Below are 13,825 nucleotides of genomic sequence, written 5' to 3'. Positions count from 1 at the left end.
ATTTGGTATATATTAGTGTATTGTTGAAAGTAAATTTGATTGATGTGTGTTTGTTAATGTGATTTATATTTATATATGTATTGTATATGTATATGTTTTATTGGTTGTACGTCGTAGACTGGTAATGATTGGGGGTAAGTGTCGGTAATCTGGTTTGATTCTGTCACAAATAGGCCCCATGCATTTGAATATTCACTGTTCATAAGGTAATTTCGGGTGTGTAATTGATAGGTTTTTATCGCGTGTTAATCTCCGTATTTTATCCTCCAGCCCGTGACGCCCAAAGACGTGCCAGAGACAGGCTTCAGCTGCGTAGGGAAGGTGATAGGAGGTTACTACGCCGACACGCACATGGGCTGTCAGATGTTCCATGTCTGCACACTCGGCGAAAACGGTCTGAAATTGTACTAATATTACCATTGAATTATTACACTAACATCCTTCAGTTTACAGTTGTTTTCACTTGTACTTGACAATCACAAATCAAACGAAAAACTGAAATTGTACTAATATTACCATTGAATTATTACACTAACATCCTTCAGTTTACAGTTGTTTTCACTTGTACTTGACAATCACAAATCAAACGAAAAGTTGTGTGCTGCATGTTTGTTGTTGTTCTGATCCAGTCCGGTGAAGATGGAAAGTCGGGCCTTAGTTATAAATAGTGAGGTTAATTAAGTTAATGAAAAATTTTCAAAATTACTACAGATATCACAATGTAGAACTTGATAATATGAGAAATTCAATTAGATTTGTGCCACTTATGAGGAAATCTGTTGTGGATATGTTTTTTCAATAACTCGTTAAATAACTCACCACAAGGTGATGACAAGCTAGAATATTTAAAGGATTGGAATCTTTCGTAAAGTACTTTTTGAATTTACATATCCATTTCTAGCTTTCCTAATTTATTTTCCCAAACGCTCAATGACACTCCACTTGTAATAAATTTTTTCTTGCATTCAGAATTTCAGAGTAATCCGACGTACAAATGATAATACACTTATAATATTTTTGTCCTACTTCATAGACGAAACAGTAGACATTAATTTGTTTTACATTAATTTATTGTTTAAGAATTTTGCGTATTTTGATGCGTTTTTTTTGCGAATTCTGTTTATAGTTGGTGTCTTGCCAAGTTAATATATCATTGTTGTTATTCACTGTATTAACTTGAGCCGCGTGCACCCCAGGCACCATACGGGACATCGTGTTCCGCTGTCTCAACGGCACGGTGTTCGACCAAGAGACGCGCGTATGTGAGCGCGAGGATGAGGTAGACTGCAGTAAATCTGCCAGCTTCTACCACCTCAACAACGACCTGTACGGCCCCGGCATTATACCTGACACCGCGTACGTTCCTTTCTTATAAACTCCTTCCATTATTATCTTTATATTCTTATGTTATATAATGTTACAAATTCTTCCGATTATTGTCTTTATCTTTATATTCTTATGTTATACGATGTTACAAATTCCCCTGATTATTGTCTTTATTTTAATATATTCTTATGTTATACGATGTTACAAATTCCTCCGATTATTGTCTTATATTTTGATCTTATATGATTTATTCTCATGATGGGTAGAATAGCGTTCCGTTTTAAGAATACATCTTATTTTGATATATTTATAATATTTATTATAAAAATAACATATATTATCTTAATATCATTTCTTATATATATTCTTATTTTGATATATTTCTAATATTTATTCGACTTTTCTTTACTAGATTTCGAGATATTTTCATATGATTTGCTTGTCTCTATGGGTTTGTTCTATGACCACCATTTTTATATCACTTCTTGTTCATTATTAGTTCCTCTTTAAGTAAATTCTATCATGTCATTATCAACTTTTCGATTCCTCTTCCAACTAAATATTTTTGGATTTCTCATTTGCATGTTTGCATGTAATTGCTCATCAATGTTTGCTCTTACCGTAATCTATTTCTTCCTTTTCTTGCGGGCGTTTGGATTAGAACCTCGAGTTTAATCCTTATTTGTACACGAGTGACTTTTTCGTCAGTTCATGCATAATTTTCATAATATACCGATGTTGTACTGCTATTTACACTATATTTTTTTATTTTGTTTGTCTTTATTGAAGTTTAAGTCAATTCATGTGTGCCCTAAAGCTCTATCTTCAAAAGGTATAGAAAAACAATTTTAACAAATGATACAAAAATACAGTACTGAAGTGCGCAGGGCTTCATTTAATCAATGCTTGCTAAGTGCGACGATTTAATTATCGTTCTACGATCATGAACTAACATCCACGAACAGATCGCAACGCATTTTTTTTTAATTTGAACATATATTTTTATATATTTCTTTATTTTTAGCGCATTTTCTCATTTATGGAGATAAGACTTTATTGTGCTCGTCATGTCCGTCTGTCTGTCTGTTTGTCCGTCTGTCCGTCCGTTTGTCCGTTACTTCACGTTTTCGTCGACGAGAAAATGCGCTCTCTGTCACTCACTGCAGTGAGTACTGAGTTATATTTTTTCGAGAAATAGTTGCGTCGAGGAGCTCGATGATTTTTATAGTAGAATGATCATTGTTTCATTTTTGTGAACAAATATTCATATTTATTTTATTTTATTTTTCGTAAATTTCTACAAATTTTTTCAGGATATCGGCACATATTTCAAATTATTGAAAGGTCAAATTCGTGTCTGGCACCAAGCATGTTTATCGCTCACATTCTTCTCATTTTCTTTCCAGCTTTTCCTTCTGCTTTCGTGGTGTTACAACATTAGTTCATGTTTTTTAGAAAATTTTTAGGGGATAGTAAATTTAATGTTTTAGGGTAAAAATAACGTTCTAAATAGAGTACTTGTGGTCGCTCTAATCTGCGGTTAAATAGGCGATTCTTAACCGCGGTTAATAGGCTCTTAACAATAAATGTTAAATTAAATAGGCGATTCTTCTTATATTAGCGGATTAAATGCCTATACATTTTTTCACAAAAAATCTTTACGTCGTATGTGTGGAACCACTAAACCTTCACTAAATTTAATTTTTAAATTTAACCTTCACTAAATTTTACGACGTTATCGTTTCTAGAACTCCTAATTTCACGTTATAATAGGAGTCCCCTTTTACAATTGTTTGTTCTATATTAAAAAAATTATAGACCGCGTTCATTTTCAAGCATCAGCTTCACGAAATGATTCACCTCTCTGTGCCTCCCGTTTGCGTTCTTTTACGTCATTTGTAAGGAATTTTAAAAATCGGATGTTGAAAAATTCTAGTTTCTTTCACAGGTACGATAATATACATTTATATAGAGAAAATGATCAAAATAAGGACGGTGAGCAGCACACTGTATTATTGATATTTTATTTTCATTAACTGATTTTCTATTTCCAAGACCCATGTGATCGGAGATGTAGATATCGATTTTTTAGTTATTCTTCATTGCCTTCATTCATATCTTTTACATTCATTATACTGAAGTATTCTTGAAAGTCGTGGGTATTGTTGGAGTAAATTTACTAGGACTCACTTCTGGAGATTTCATTTCGATACATCTAACCGTAAATTATTTTACCCGTTCTACCCATGGTTCGTCGCTATCGCCGTCACTTGATCCAAAAGCATTTTTTTCACGAATATTTTCCAACAGACTCGATCCCGAACCTCCTACGAGCGATGTCGCCTCACTGGTGCTCGATCCCCTTGAAGCATTGATGGGGGACACCCCTCCTCTAGATTCTCTTCCTTCACCACTTCCCGAACCTCCTATAGGACCAAGCACCTCAAAAAATTCCCGCACCTTCTCATTAGGAATCCCTACCCTTCCCGTTGCACAACAAAATTCTGCACCTCTCTCATCACCCTCGTCCTCCACAACTTCAACAACCCCACAACCCCAAGCGTCTTCTTTCCGATTCCCAACCTCTGCCCCCTCGGGTCCCGAGGGCATTCCCTCAGGCGTCACGGCTTCCACCACAAGCATGACCACTTCGTCTTCGTCGGTAGGCTTCTCAATGCCCGCACCTCCTTTCACTGTGGTCAGTAGGCGAACCACTTCTTCGACCTCCGTTTCGGCGTCCTCACGCGTTCATATCCAGACCCCAATATCGCAATTCTCTCTCGATCAAGGCACGGATAGTCAGAGGCACCCAGCTCCTCATCTCCGTCCTTCTTTGTTAAGGTTGGCAGCTCAGGGAAAAAAGACCCTACAACGTGACACATTAGAGACTCTCGATGAGTTTAAAGTCCCACCGATATCCGAAAATCCCCCCAACATTCCACTAACTAGAGAGCCCCCTCCCGATTTTGAAGACGTGCTTAGGTTACCTCGCAGTAATCCTGATAGATCCAACGTAGAACGAACGCTTAGACACTTTCGACATTTGTACAAACGAACCAAACGACAAACCGCACCCTTTGAGATACTCCCCACTAACCCTAATAACAGACAACGATCCTCTTTCAGCAGTTCTAGGAACAGGATTGTGGGCAGAACTTCCTCTTTAACTTCTATTCCTTTGACAGATCGAGCTTCTGGACGCCAGACCGAAGCTAATATAAACGTTAAGACTCGGACTGTAACTGCTGTTAATTCTTCCCCCAGGGCTGACTCAGCAACGATAACCAACTTAGACTTGGACTCAGACCTACCTTCTGACTCTCGTAGATTTGATTCTTCTGTGCCAGTGTCTAATATTGATTCTGTTATTTCTAGTAGACGTAAGGATGGTAGCAGGAGAAATCAAGTAAATGCCAGAAATGGTGAGAATGTTGCCAATGTGCCTCATGAACTTACAAGTCGAGTCTCATCTCGTGGACGTTTCAGATTTATCCGAAAAGAAGAAGAAAAGCGTGACAGAGTTCGTCAATCTTCTACTGTCGTTCCTCCTGCAACTCGAAGGCAACCTGCAGTTGGTAGACCCTCGACCAGTCAAGCTGAAGCTGACGAGACCCAGGAACGGAATAGGAACCGACTGCCCTTGAGGGTGATTTCATCACTACAACCCTCTTTGTCTTCTAGACCAACTAAGACTCGGACTAATACCCAAAGACTGCAAACCGTTCCAACGAAACCGGAAAACGACTTCGCAGTGCACGGGGATTCTCAGGTCTTGGAACAAGTTCAAGATCAAATCGTGGATCAAGTCGAGGATACATCAAAGGATTCACTTGTGGACGCAATTGCACAAGAAGATGCCATCGAAACGACGACAACCACGACTCCAGCGCCAATCGTGTTTCCGGAAACGAGCTTCACGTGTGAAGGCAAAGTCCTCGGCGGACTCTACGCAGACATCGAGGCTGGTTGCTTCATGTTCCACATCTGCTCACCAGAACTCGACGGCAGGTTCGTTATGGATTCATTTTATTGTTTCGTTGGTGAGTTCATTTGTTTTATCGTACGTTTCGGCTCGTGATTTACCGATTTATTGAACTTGATGGAACTTCAGTTGCTTCTATATCATCATCTTGCAAGCAGGATTACAAGCAGTTTATTCAACGCTAATAATAATCGAATTTCTGTTTCATGTTAAAAAACCCTTCTCACAACATTTTCAAAAAGTATGAAAGTAATTTATTTTACCGTGATTCATTTTCAGTTCACTGGACAACAAGTTTTTCTGCGGCAACGGCACCATCTTCGACCAGGAGAGCCGCACGTGTCGCGATCCTTCAGACGTCGACTGCCTAAACGCCGAGAATTTCTACCACCTCAACGAGCACTACAGACATCCTGGTACGGCCGGGACCAATTAATATGTCTATCTTTGTCTCGTGCTATTATAGTTTTTAGCCAGGTTCAACAATGTATGACCTGTCAACTAATGCGTTTATATTTTTTTAATTTAACTTAATTTTTTTCAAGTTTCGCAGAAATCATTCAACAGTCAACAGTCATGCGCGGAACTAATAATCGACTTTATTCCTTAAACTGAAATTGCCTATGATTATAGCCAATTGTGATTGTTGCAATTCGATATTGTGATTGTTTCAATTCAATATTATATTAGGATTGTTGCAATTCAATCAAGTTGAAAAACGGTTAGTTTTTAGGCAATCTGGCACTTCCACAGACATATATAGCAATTTATGGCGTATATATATGCCCGTAATTTTATAGATGAATTCATATTTTTCACTAGTATTCCCTGTATTGAGGTCTGTTCCATGTTTTAAATTTTACTCAGTTAACAACACTGCTTCTTGGTATGAATCGGCTTATGTGGCATTTACTCGCCGATATCACACGAATTTTTCAGTAACGTTTTCAAAATAAATAAACTGAAAATTGAAGTTATTTGAACTAATGCTAATGCTGCCTATGTTTCATATGTTAGTGATTTTTTAATCTAAAAATTCGATATGCTTAATTTATAAATGCACGGTAACGGTTTATGATGAAAGTATTTATCAACCGAGTTTTTGACGGTGCATTGTGATGTCGGAAACAAAATTCGCCTAACTCAAGTATTCATGCGCAGTTCCTGTGGACATCGCATCGTTGCTCCCGGAAAGTCAGTTTGATTTCCCACGTGTTGACGGCGCCGGTCCCGTTGTAGCAGTTGCCCGCCAAGAAATTCCTGCTCCCGTCTCCGGTTCTGCCATTAATCCACAACGCAGCCTCGCTCCCAGTCCTGTTTCCCAGGTCCATTCTCTGACAGCTCCAAATGCAAGAGGCTCCCAAGTGATTTTTTCAAAGACTCTCAACTTCAACAACAGGAATAAGAGATCTCTTCGAGGTGCGTAATAACCAGGGCCCATACTTTCAAAACTCGCTAAGTGAACGTAAGTACTTGCGCTCTATTTACTTGTCTATTATTGGTGGATTTTGCTTGAAAGGCCGTCAATGATTGGCGGATGAACTTACGATCTCTTAACTTTTTTTTGAAAGTATAGGCCCTGATCGTTCATCCATTCAATGTTTGGACATGTAAAGTCAGTTGCGGGACCCTAGGTCAATAGCTGGGACTATAGGGTGCTGGGACCTAGGCTGCTGGGTACCAATAGCTGGGACCTAGGCCGCTGGAACCATAGGGTGCTCCCATTATCCCAGCAGCTGGAATAATAATGGACCGATATATAGCTTGCAAAAATAGCAATAAAATTATGTTTTGAAGTGGATCTAGTAGAGATGGGCATTATTTTTCCGCAATCTGCACACAGCCACTGATTAAATTAATTTTTGTTTCGACGTAATGATTCAAAATGACAGCGCGAGCCACATTATCGTTTTTTGAGTGGCCTCTTCCACGTTTTTTGAGGAGCCTCATTTTTTGAGTGGCCTCTTTTTAACTGGCCTCTTTTTCAGTAGCATTCTTGAGTGGCCTTTTCAACGTATTGCCTCCGCCTTGCAGGTTCGTCGGGCAAGAAGCAAACCTCGAGCGTGAAGGCGGACGATCCTCTGTGCCGGACTCGTCCCATGGGCTTCCCGGTCGCTGATATCGCTGCGTCGTGTCGCTCATATTCAATTTGCAAGAAAACTCACAGCGGCCAGAAACTCAGAGTCACGCATTCTTGTACCCTCGGAACCGTCTTCTCCCAGAGGGCTAAGAAGTGTAAGCTCCCTCACAAAGTTCGGTGCGTGAACGAGGTTCTCGAGGAATTCTTATCTCCTCGTGGTCCTATCTCGCCAGTCGAAGATGATTCTTCAGAAAACAATGTTTTCGGGACACAAAAAATTCCTGGGAGGAAAGAAGACCCTCTACTTCTACAGTCACTCGTTAAAGAAGGTAAATGGAAATCATCAAAATCTTTCAGTAAGTCCGGCTCACTGTTGGTCTCGCATAGGTTACGTCGAAGCGCTCTACCACCTTTAGTTAACAGCGTTCATTCTCTGAACGAGATGGAGGACGCAAGAGTTCGACGAGCGCTCTACAGCCTCGCTACACTGCAGGAATGGATCAGGAAGAACGGATACAGTTCGACTTTTGTTGAAATGTACTCGCTTCACGATGCAGACTCGTCGGGATTCGTGAAAAAGAACAAGAATAGCGGCAAGCAACTGGCTTCGCTGAGCTATCCAGAAATTTCCTTGGCCAAAAGAAGAAAGCGAAGTTCGTTTTTCACTCAGTTCGGTCCCAGGAACGAGGATTTTTCTGAAGTTCGTCACGTAAATGAAAACCGGCCTATATCGGTTTTCGACATTATGGGAACCCTGGATATTGGGCACGTAAATGAAAATAAAAACACAGTTAAAATAATTTCCGGTTTCTCTTCAGTTGTAACTTCTGCTAATAATGTAAATGCATCAGAAGACGAGGAGAACGAAAAGGGAAACGAAAAGGCTGCTCTGATATCAAATACTAGCAAAAATACAAATCAGCTGCCGCAGAATGGTTTCCGGGCTAAGGAAAACGCTAATAATTTGGGTTCGACCGTTGAATCATCGAACACAAGGTCACCTGAAACATCAACGACAGTTTCATCAATCATGCCCACAACTGATTCTCCTGCTGGGATCAATGGCGATACAACAGTTTCAGACAAGGAGCGAGAATCTGCTTTCTCGGTTTCACAAGCAGCTGTTTCCGACACCCGACAGACTCAAGACGAGTTGGCGGATACGGTGTCGGATGAAAAAATGATGTCATCGCCATCACTTAGCTCGGCAACTGCAATGCTTCCCAATAAACCTACGGCTGCGATTCAACCGGTCCCTTCAAACGATCAATTCAACGATTCAAAGGCTGGAGATGAACTTGCTACCACGCCTGAAACACTAAACGGCTCTGTTACTACCTCTGAAGTAATTGAATCCACTGGAGCTCCCGAAACGATCGTCGAAGTAGATGATTCTGCTACATCGTCTGGCACGGTTCTTGACGGTAGTGAAATGTTGAACCAGAGCTCTGTCGATGTTGAACCGACCACTACAACGCCCGTCGTAAGCGACGTTGCGGCGAACAGATCAGTTGTTACTTCTGAAGTAACGACTACTGCAATCCCTCCTGCCGGCGCAGCTGGTAACGCTACATCAGAGGTTGGAGAATCGACTAGTAACGTTACACTAGAATCAACTCCTGATGCACCTACCAGCACGCCTGAATCGCATCCTTCCATCACGAAAAATAATATACCGGAGACGAACTTTACTTGCAAAGACAAAGAACTCGAGCAGTTTTATGCCGATCCTGAAGCGGACTGCAAGGTTTTCCACTATTGCTCTCCTGGATTCACGAAAGACAAAGTGCTTGATCTTCGATTTCTATGCACAGGCGAAACTATTTTTGATGTGAAAACGCAAAAATGTGGCAACAGCAGCGAAGTAGAATGCGACAAATCTGTCGTATCCTCAACTACCACAACTCCGTCCACGTCTTCTACCACTACTACCGCCAGCACCACTACCACTACTACTACCACGACCACAACCACTACGACCACCACCACCACCACAACTACCACTACGACCCCTCCTCCGACGACCACGTCAACGACTACCACAACTACTACCACCACTCCTCCACCACCGTCCACTCCGCTTCCTCCAGAAGAAGAGAGTGAAGTATTGGATCATTCAAAACCTGACGACTCTAGCAAGACAAATGGCGAAATTAAACACAGTGAGGTGCCTCATAATTGGACTAGTGGGCTCGGAAACGTCACTAAGCTTGAGCACGGACTGCATGAAAACACAACTGCTTCTTCTAGCGAATTTTCTGACGATGTTCATGCAGTTCACGAGGAATCGCTGAAACTGTTGACTGAATTTGCTTCAGAATCATTTACTACCGAACAAAATTTTGACAATTTCGAAACCGAGGTTACACCGGCAGAAGGTGATTCGAAAGCACATGGCATTAAAATGTCCGAAGTCGAAGAGACAATCTCAGCTGCTATCCATGGAAACGAGGCAATCGGTTTGGAGGAAATCACGACGATATTACCCGAGGACGTAACGGAACTTTACTTTCCAGAAGATGCTAAAACAATTTCAGAATTCAACGGTTTAGATTTTGCAACAGAGTTGCCTGTCGGTACCGAATTTCCAGTTGAAACTTCTGCCAAGTCCTTGATTGGTGTTACTCCAGAAGCAAGAGTAGACTCAGCTGCTGAATCGGATGTTGTTACTCAATCATTTGAGAAAGTTATTGATGCTGTAGCAGCTCAAGATGTACCAGAAATTCAGTCCGGGTTCGAAGAAGCTGTAGAAAGTATCACGTTGTTGCCAAATTCTCAGGAATTGTTACAAACAACAATGGCCTCAGAACCTCAAGTTGAAGGGAAAATAGACGTCCTGGCGCCTACTGTTGAAGCTTCTGTGAAGTCGGGAGTTGTACCGAAGATTGACGTTACTTCTCAGGCGACTCCCCCGGCAATCGCAATTAATGAGAGAGTCAACGAAACCGTTTCTTTTCAGAACATTGAGGCGATAACGCACGAGAATAAAACCGTCACGGTTGAGAATCAAAACTTCGAAACTGACGTTACGAAGGGAGCAGATATTTTAGAGGTGATTAAACTTGAAAATTCCGGAAGCAAAAGAATCGAAGAAGTCAAAGTCGAAGAAGAAGTTACTGGAGACAGCGAAGCAAATTCATCTAGTATAAATTCAGTTTCAACGAAACCTATATTGACCACTGAATCATTGGTAAAAACATTTAATAGTGCCACGGACGCAACACGTACGATAAATTCAACAACAGAGATTCCTCCTTTCGCCGAGACTAAAGTGGAAGAACTTGTCTCTGTTATGGCATCTGATGACAGTCGAGACCATGACCATCCTGTGGCGCTTTCTTTTGAAATAGCGGAATCGTTAGCCAATAATAATGATGATTCACCAGTCATTCGTTAAACTCATCGTATTTCTTTGTTTTAAATGAAAAATTTTCTAATCCTGAAATTCATTTACATGGTTGACATACTTTGTTGTTCCTTCGATGTACCACAAATATCCTGCCCAGGACACCAATTTTATTGGTCTCTGCAGCCGGATGTTTCTCAGACTACTTTCAAGTCTTAGTTGTCGGTGGATTGTTATTTCTTCATTCGATAAATTTCTGGCTTTTGCCTATTTATGTATAGATTTTGTCTCAAATTCCTTCTATTTACTCAGCCTATTCTTGCAGCACGTTTTGTTTTTAATGCACGTTTTTAGAACTGAGCTTTGGAAGGCTTATCAACTTTGGATCCTACTTACGCATTCCGTTGACCAGTTCCTGTATTTTGTTGTTGTCGTTATCACATTAAGGTATCACAGTGAATTCACGTTTGTTTCTTCGCAGAACAACCTTCCTAAGCTTCTGCTCGATCACGAACCATCATTCATTAGATTAATGTAAGTACGGCAAATTTGATGGAGTTTATGTCCCGCATCAGTTGGCGCGGGAGGAAACTTCAATGCCTAGTCGGATATATTCACTAGCTGAGACACACAGGCATTGGAGGAAGTTATCTAAATAGTTACCTACGTTCTATTGTCATTGTTTCTATGCCAACTATGAAGGCTAGTGCCAAAAGAGGAATATCCTCTCTGTCGTTCGCACGATCGTTCTACTCGGTGCATCGTATCTGCGTGTTGTTTGCTTGTGATTCACTGTCCAAGGTGAATAATTCGTCCATTTATACCAATATCTCCGCCTAGAATTTAACGTGGACCCTTTCATGTTGATGAGCAGAGATCAGTCCGCTTTTTGCTTGCAGTTCATTTATATAATGTATATTTACATGGAGCGAGAGGGTTAAAAGAGCTCATTGATGCTCAATAAGAGGAGTTCTCTTGAAAAGATTTTTTGTTTTAAGACTCGGACAAATATTCGTGTAGAATATTTGAATACTAAGCTGTTGGTAGTTATATACACTTTTCTGTTTATCACGGTGGTATCAATGCGTGTAAATTATTCTGATTATTCTGCGTATAATGTACCAGCTCGAAGACGCCAGGAATAGCGCAGTTGCTAATTGGCCGAGTGATTTTTGTTCTGGCTTATTCCTACGAGGGACGAGTGATGGATTTTGATGCAACAGAAAAATGCTACTCGGGAGGTGAAGCATCAAGTGATAATTAACCCCCCTGAAATGAAACTATGCATTTGTCAGTCGGTGTAAACTTTGGATGGAAAATTAAAGTGAATTGAAGACAATGTTGCGATATGTGAGGGTGTACTTTATGGAAACTGGACAGAACACTTGGAAGTGTCCAACCGAAAGTGATACATGTGTAAACTATGGAAAGTGACACGTGCTACCGAAAATGTGCGAAGTGTTTTCCAATTGTGTCTTAGTGTTAAAAACTCTCTGTGATAGCCAGCTTAGCGTAAGTGCGACCAGCTTGGAAACGAGCTTTGTCACTTTTTTGAGAAGAAGTTATTTGATTAAGTTTTTATATTTCATTTTGGTGAATGACTTGCTCAGTTTCTAGGTTTTATAGTACGCGTTTATGATGACTTGGTTTTAGACTAGAACTTGAACTCGGTGTTTTTTATGATATTTATTCTCCAATTGGCCTTCAAATTATGCGGAGGGTTTCTAAATATTTTGTTGAATGAGCCACAAAAGAAGAGATTGGTCTTTTTCAAAATTAGCTTGTTTTCTAAGTGATTGCAAGGTGTATTTCTATACTAAATTTCGCACAAATTTTTTTGTTCTGCTGGAAAATTTGTATGTTCTCGAACATTTGCTCCACTAATGTGTTTACTTTTATGTTCTTTTTCAATTTTTAATTTAATTAGCTCTAGTCGACATTTCGAATTTAAAGCTTCAAGCTGAAATGTATGAACAGTTTCAAAGTAAAAATACCTTAATTATTACCTTATCTAATTTGTCAATGTTAATTGTTCACAGTTAAGTTAAAAGCGCATGTTGCCGGTGCAGATATGCAAATAAGATGAATGAAGGAATGTGTATAATGACTCGTATGTTGAATTGTGTATACTTCAGTAATTATATTATTTTTATTTATCTGAACAGAAGGATCTTATAGAAGAACGGTGTTTATTGGTACTTATAGATTTGTAATCAGGTTATAAGACTTCCTCCAATTTCTTCCTGTTCTTCTATCATGATGAATAAGATCGAAACCTAACTTGGTTTGCAAATAGATACTCTCTTCAGCAATGATTATTTTTCTTTATTGTGTTCGGTGTAACTTTACTCCCATAATCGAATAATTCCAACTTACCGCTATAGTTAAATAAATACCTAGTTAATCATTTATTTGCCATACAGATGAATGCGTCCAATTATCGATTGAATTATTTCTACGAGAATTGTGAAATGCTCTGTTGGCACTCGCTACCATACGATGACTTGCATCTTTCGGAATTCAAACTTAATGAATACTGTAATTTCCTGTTCAAGAAAATTCGGCTTCAAACAATGTGAATTGAAAAATAATCATAGTTCGAGAATTGCAGATTTTAAAGTCCCGATCATATGCAATTCAAGTATTTGTGAATAAAATGTAGACGGATTGCCTCTAAACCAGCGTTTTTTTATATCGCGCGCTAAGTGAACATGTAGCAGACATAGCGTGAGTGAATCGCGCGCTGATATACTAGCGTGGCAGCTGTAGCGTGAGTGAATCGTGCGCCGATATACTAGCGTGGCAGCTGTAGCGTGAGTGAATCGTGCGCCGATATACTAGCGTAGCAGCTGTATTGTAGCGTGAGTGAATCGTGCGCCGATATACTAGCGTAGCAGACATAGCGTGAGTGAATCGTGCGCCGATATACTAGCGTAGCAGCTGTAGCGTGGGTGAATCGTGCGCTGATATACTAGCGTAGCAGCTGTAGCGTGAGTGAATCGTGCGCCGATATACTAGCGTGGTAGCTGTAGCGTGAGTGAATCGTGCGCCGATATACTAGCGTGGCAGCTGTAGCGTGAGTGAAGCTCAC

At 40.2% G+C, this 13,825-nt stretch overlaps 1 protein-coding gene across 1 annotated transcript in view; it reads left to right on the top strand.

Annotated features, from left to right (window-relative positions):
- LOC108679018 (mucin-5AC) overlaps positions 1-12,594 on the top strand; it is a 13,082-nt gene extending 488 nt beyond the window's left edge. Inside the window, exons 2-8 of the mRNA XM_047882587.1 lie at positions 271-394; positions 1,197-1,356; positions 3,637-4,167; positions 4,813-5,334; positions 5,588-5,724; positions 6,470-6,727; positions 7,343-12,594. Coding sequence (XP_047738543.1) covers positions 271-394; positions 1,197-1,356; positions 3,637-4,167; positions 4,813-5,334; positions 5,588-5,724; positions 6,470-6,727; positions 7,343-10,785 — 5,175 coding nt within the window. The 3' untranslated portion in view covers positions 10,786-12,594. The remainder of the gene's footprint in view (positions 1-270; positions 395-1,196; positions 1,357-3,636; positions 4,168-4,812; positions 5,335-5,587; positions 5,725-6,469; positions 6,728-7,342) is intronic.
- The last annotated feature ends 1,231 nt before the right edge of the window (positions 12,595-13,825 follow it).

Source organism: Hyalella azteca, unplaced genomic scaffold (genome assembly GCF_000764305.2).
Source record: "Hyalella azteca isolate HAZT.00-mixed unplaced genomic scaffold, Hazt_2.0.2 contig10791, whole genome shotgun sequence".
NCBI lineage: Eukaryota > Metazoa > Arthropoda > Malacostraca > Amphipoda > Hyalellidae > Hyalella > Hyalella azteca.
This window is presented reverse-complemented; position numbering and strand designations above follow the sequence as displayed.